Source organism: Aethalodelphis obliquidens, unplaced genomic scaffold, assembly GCF_003676395.1.
Source record: "Aethalodelphis obliquidens isolate GAN/ISIS:26980383/991018 unplaced genomic scaffold, ASM367639v1 scaffold8, whole genome shotgun sequence".
NCBI lineage: Eukaryota > Metazoa > Chordata > Mammalia > Artiodactyla > Delphinidae > Aethalodelphis > Aethalodelphis obliquidens.
The window spans coordinates 52,462,672-52,468,225 of NW_020837952.1; the positions used below are offsets into that span (position 1 = coordinate 52,462,672).

General features: G+C 56.8%; 1 protein-coding gene across 1 annotated transcript in view; it reads left to right on the forward strand.

Annotated features, from left to right (window-relative positions):
- Positions 1-1,534: 1,534 nt before the first annotated feature.
- ISX (intestine specific homeobox) overlaps positions 1,535-5,554 on the forward strand; it is an 18,751-nt gene continuing 14,731 nt past the window's right edge. Inside the window, 2 exon segments of the mRNA XM_027106016.1 lie at positions 1,535-1,615; positions 2,306-2,564. Of these exon segments, the coding sequence (XP_026961817.1) occupies positions 1,535-1,615; positions 2,306-2,564 (340 nt within the window).

Below are 5,554 nucleotides of genomic sequence, written 5' to 3' on the forward strand. Positions count from 1 at the left end.
GCTTCAGCCCCTGGAGTCCCTGTCCCCCCTCCTCACCGGCCGCCGCAAGTGTCCATCACACCTTCTCCGCCCCAAGCAGAAGGAGACCCACCCTCCCAATGCAACAACTCCTTTGGCCGCCAACAGGGGGCTTGACTCCTGTGGGACTCTGGCCACCTGGCCGTAAAGGAGGCATTTCCCTGTGCACCAACCCAGCTGGGCTACTTTCCTCCTGGCCCAGACGAGAAGTCCCCTTCCCAGCACCTAGACAAGGCCTTATGACTCATTCTGGTCACAGAATATGAACAGAAGTCACTCAACCGCTTCCACTGCTGACTCATTACCATTCCCTCCTCTGCTCTCTCCACTTCCCTGGAAATCCTGAATCCGGGTAGCATCACAGTCTGGAAGGAGCCTGGGTTCCCAAAGGGATGTTCAACTACACTGACTGTGACATGAGTAAGCAGTGAAGCTCCCAAGATTTGGGCGTTTACCTGTGACTGCAGCGGTGGCAGCCTCCCCGAGCTAGACCTGCAGCGGTGGCAGCCTCCCCGAGCTAGACCAGCAGCGGTGGCAGTCTCCCCGAGCTAGACCAGCAGCGGTGGCAGCCTCCCCGAGCTAGACCAGCAGCGGTGGCAGCCTCCCCGAGCTAGACCAGACCACCTGAGCCTTCCCAGGGCCACGGCTCCTGAAACAGGACAGATGCTCTTTGCTCTGACTCGCCCTCCTCAGGGAGTAAGGATCGGCCTTCCCCTTCCCCCTCCCTCCGAGAGAAGGTCTGGATTCTAATGCCCCATTCACGCTCCCAGTCTCTCCCAGGGTATCCGTCACCCTCATTCAGATGGCACCTTGTGGCCAGCCTGGCACCCTGGAGCTCCCCAAAGGCCTGCTTAGATGAGACTGTGCCGTGGTCTGGGCCTCAGTTTCCCCACACACCCCATGAGGGCCTCAGGAGACCCCTCTCGCTCTGATATTTGCAAGCCCAGGACAGCACATCTTAGAGGGACTGCCCTCGGCCAGCACCAAGCAGACCACACCCTGGCCCAGCCTCCAGCCTACGTGTGACCCATAAATTCTCCCTGCTGAGTAAACACATGTTATGGGGCCTGGGGACACTTCCTGGCCATGCTGTTCCCACCTTCCCTTGTCCTGCTCCGGCCTGGCCAGCTCCCCTGCACACACCTCCCCGGGACCCCCAATCCCCACCCTTCAGTTTCCCTCTGCTTCTTACCCCTTTCCCCCAACACTTGCATCCCCGGCCGTAAAGAGGGTGGAGAGTTTCCTCTCTTATCAGCCGTCTTCTCCTCCTCCCTGGTTACACAGTAATTGCGAACGGAACTCCTGGCAAGGACGGGTTGGTGCCTATCAGCTCCCCGGGGACAGTTTCCTGGACAAAGAGAAGGTGCCCCTTCAGTGCAGTCTCAGGAGGCAAGTAAGAGGCATGCAAATAGGAGGGGGGGAAGAAAGGACCCCAAAAGGAAGGGAGAGGCACCCCGGGCCCGGAGCCGATGGACAGGCTTGTGCAGTGAAGTCAGGGAGAGAACGGAAGAAAGCGATGGTCGGACCAGAGACGCCAGGGGAGACTCAGACACCAGTACTCAGCGCAACCCCGTCACAGAGAGCCAGCCTGGCAGTGGTGACCCAGTGACCCCCTTCCAAAGCCTCCATCTGCAGGGCAGCCAAAGCACGGCTATTCTGGAAGGTCTACTCTGGAGTCTGGGAGCAGCGGAAGCAAGAGAAACCCAGGAGGGTTTCTGGGAGCGCCCCTCCAGCTGCACTGTGGCCCAGGACTGAGTTGGGCACCTGGGCCAGTGGCACCCCAGCCTTCCAGAGGCCTGGCTGGAGCCAGCGGAAAGGGCGAAGGTGGACACCCCAGCCTTCCAGAGGCCTGGCTGGAGCCAGCGGAAAGGGCGAAGGTGGCCACCCCACCTCCAGATCTCCCTGGGGCAGGCTCCCTCCTCCCTCCAGCTCTTTGCCGTGTTCCCCACTGTCCGTGACCTCGGGGTCCCCGGCCTACGCTCGGGATTGTGCAGGTGACCACCCTGGAGAAGACTCGCTGCAGTAGGACTGAACCCAGTTTGGCAATGGTGACTCCCTCGACGTGGAGCTGGCGAGGGCTCTGAGCCCCTGGGCACGGGGTTCAGCCCCTTCCAGTGTTCCCGACGTGACCTGCCTCCTTGATCCCAGGGTGTTCTGAGGTGACCCATGGAAGTCCCCGTGGAGACATAACCCTGCTTGGACAATCCCACACGAGGATCCACCTCTGCTCACTCTCTTGATTCCAGGAGCTTTGGGAAAGGAAGAACGCCACCCTCCACTGGCATAGGCCCCTCTGCCCCCCTTGCAGCTGCCCGCGGAGGGTGCCAAGGCCGGCCCGGCTCTCCATGGGGGGATGGAGAAGAAGAGCTCGGGGTGCTGTGAGGCCCCAAAGAAGCGGGGCCTGTCCTTCTCCATCGAGGAGATCTTAAAGAGGCCGGCTGAGAGGAGTGATGCAGTCAGGCCAGAAGGGGCAGGTGGACAGGGCACCGGGCAAGCAGCAGCTGCAGACTCTGGGCCGGAGAGACCCCCGCATAACCAGCCCCAGGGTAAGTGTCTTCTGGCCATTTCTTATCTGTTCCTGGGTCTCCAAGACCCAGCTGCACTCAGGCAGAGAGGAAGCTGCTCCCAACAGGAGAGAAGCCTTCAAAATTCAGAGAGATGTTAGGCACTGGGCTGTCAGCCATAAATACTCTTCTCCTGGGGCTTCCCTGGTGGCGCAGTGGTTGAGAGTCCGCCTGCCGATGCAGGGGACGCGGGTTCGTGCCCTGGTCCGGGAAGATCCCACATGCCGCAGAGCGGCTGGGCCCGTGAGCCATGGCCGCCGAGCCTGTGCTTCCGGAGCCTGTGCTCCACAACGGGAGAGGCCACAAAAAAGGGAGGGGGCCCGGCCACAAAAAAAAAAAAAAAAAAAAAAAAAAAAAATACTCTTCTCCCCAGCCCGGCACTGCGGCTGTTCCAATGTGGACCAAGCCTCGGTTCACTGCAGGATGCAGGGACCTGGGGCTTGTTCCTGTAACCAGGCCACAGCTAAGAGTTATCGTTCATTTATCCAGCATTTACAGTGTGGTCGGCACTGCCCCAGAGGCTGTGCACGTCTCTTCTTTAACTTCAGTAGAAAAGCATAATTATCATAACTTGACAGATGTGGAAACTCACCTGTAAAGGGAAGAGGTGGGTGATGCCCCCAAGTCACAAAGCAGAGGACCCGAGACCCAGCCGCCCCCAAACACCTGCCCGGTCTGTCGTGTTCTTTCCCTACGTAAGCAGAGTTCAGCCTGCACGGCCTCTAGTGGGTGAAGCCGTGGCCCGGATCTGCCCACCCTGATCACACCCCAGGCCAGTGCCCACCCCAGGGCTTGCCCCCAAATAACAATGACCAGATCCCAGGCCCCTGCTTGAGAGCCAGCTGGAGGAGAGCTGGAGGAGGGCACACACACGCTAAGAGTCAGGAGTCAGCAGTCAGTGTCACCTCTCCCCCGGCCTGCTGAGCCACCTTGGCAAAGTGCCTTTCCACCCTGGCCTCAGCTTCACCCTTGGTGAGACGGCTGAGTGACGGAGGAAATGGAGCTGGTGATGTCTTGAGGGCCCACTGGAGTCTGATAGGAGATGAGCCTGGAGCATCTCACAAAAGGGTCCCAGTCCTCTTTCCTTTCCACCCCTTTAATCTAAGGAAAGGAAGCTCGGGGGGGCCCGTGATGTCTTCTCCTACCAAGCATGGAGCTCCAATCCCTCCAACCAAGTCAAGTCTCCCAAGATGGAGATTGTGCTCAGAGGCGGGCCAAGAGAAAGACCCTGGTGGGCAACACGTCCCCGGGGAGCTGGCAGCTTTCCCAGTAGCTCAGCCTATCAATAGGAAAGGGCCCCAGCTTAATGTTGAGAAGTTCATTAGTATCTTCCAGTGAATTGAATGAGCCATGAGCATTCACAGAAACCATTCTTCTAAGGGTCTAACCAGAGTCTCTCCTGCTGCAGCTACATAACATCCATGTCTGTCCTCTCTGCTGTGGAGAAAGAGAGAGATCTTATTTCCCCTCCCAGAGCAGCTTGCCTTCTCCTAGCCTGACATTGGCTGATGGCAAAAAGGAGGCCAGTCATTCTAAACCCCTCCCCCCGAAGCTGCTGGCATGTTTCACGCCAGCTATCCCGCTGGACCCAGAGGAGACCCCCCAGTGAGCGCTTACGAAAATAGCAGTTGTAAGATTGGACGGTACTCCACGGCTCTCATGGCAATCTCACGGCCGTTGTTCTATCCATATCTAGTTGTGAGCCCTGCCTTAGAGCTGATGAAACCAGGAAGACAAATCACCTGCAAAAACCGCAGAGTGGGTAGCATTAGAACTGAACCCTGGTGGTCTGAGACCATCCACTCTAGAGTATTCCTGAATGTGGCCTAAATCCATCCATCTCCCCGCTGGGCTGGAATTCAGCACGTCCAAGATTCCTAAGGGTCGCCGTGGTGGTTTTCAAGATGACTTCGAGGGGCAGGCAGACAAAGATTTTTTTTTTTAACATCTTTATTGGAGTATAATTGCTTTACAGTGGTGTGTTAGTTTCTGCTGTATAACAAAGTGAATCAGCTACGTGTATACATACATCCCCATATCCCCTACCTCTTGCGTCTCCCTCCCGCCCTCCCTATCCCACCCCTCTAGGTGGTCACAAAGCACCGAGCTGATCTCCCTGTGCTATGCGGCTGCTTCCCACTAGCTATCTATTTTACATTTGGTAGTGGATATATGTCCATGCCACTCTCTCACTTCGTCCAAGCTTACCCTTCCCCCTCCCCGTGTCCTCAAGTCCATTCTCTACATCTGCATCTTTATTCCCGTCTACAAAGATTATTTATGTCAATCGTTCTGTAATGATTTCTACACTAACCTTCTATTTATGACACATGATACCATTTACCCACTTATGGTCATGATGTGAGGTTTTCTTTTAAAATAAATGTATTTATTTAGGTAAAACAAAAAAACAGTCTGTTTAAATGTGAAGTAAGTAATAATGCAGGTGAGATGCCAGCATGTCAGAAACTATAAAGGTAACTTGCACAAACTGCAAAGAGCTGGAGTCTGTGAGATGCTAGGCTGGGCGGGGAGGGCAGGAAGCTGGGATTCCAGAAACCTGGCCTCTAAGACCTGGTCTGGCACCGATGCACTGGAGGACCTCAGGCAAGCCGCTGCCCTGGCTGGGCCTTCGTTTCCTCATCTGGAACACGACAGTGCAGAGCTAGAAAATTCCTAAGGGCCCTCCCCGCTCCGACATGCCACGACCGATTCCACGAGAAGCTGCTTGCACAAAAGCCTCGGTGGTGTCACTCGTGGGCATTTTCCATGGCAGAAGCTTCCTCCCTGCAGAGGGGTGTCCGTGCCAGGCGGGGCAGGACCTACTCACCACCTCCACCTCTCACTGCCCCCCAGGAGGCCCCATCCCCGCCAGTGCTGGTGGCCCAGCTGACGCCTCTCCACCTCTGTCCTGTTCCCCACCAAACACACACACACACACACACACACACACACACACACACACACACACA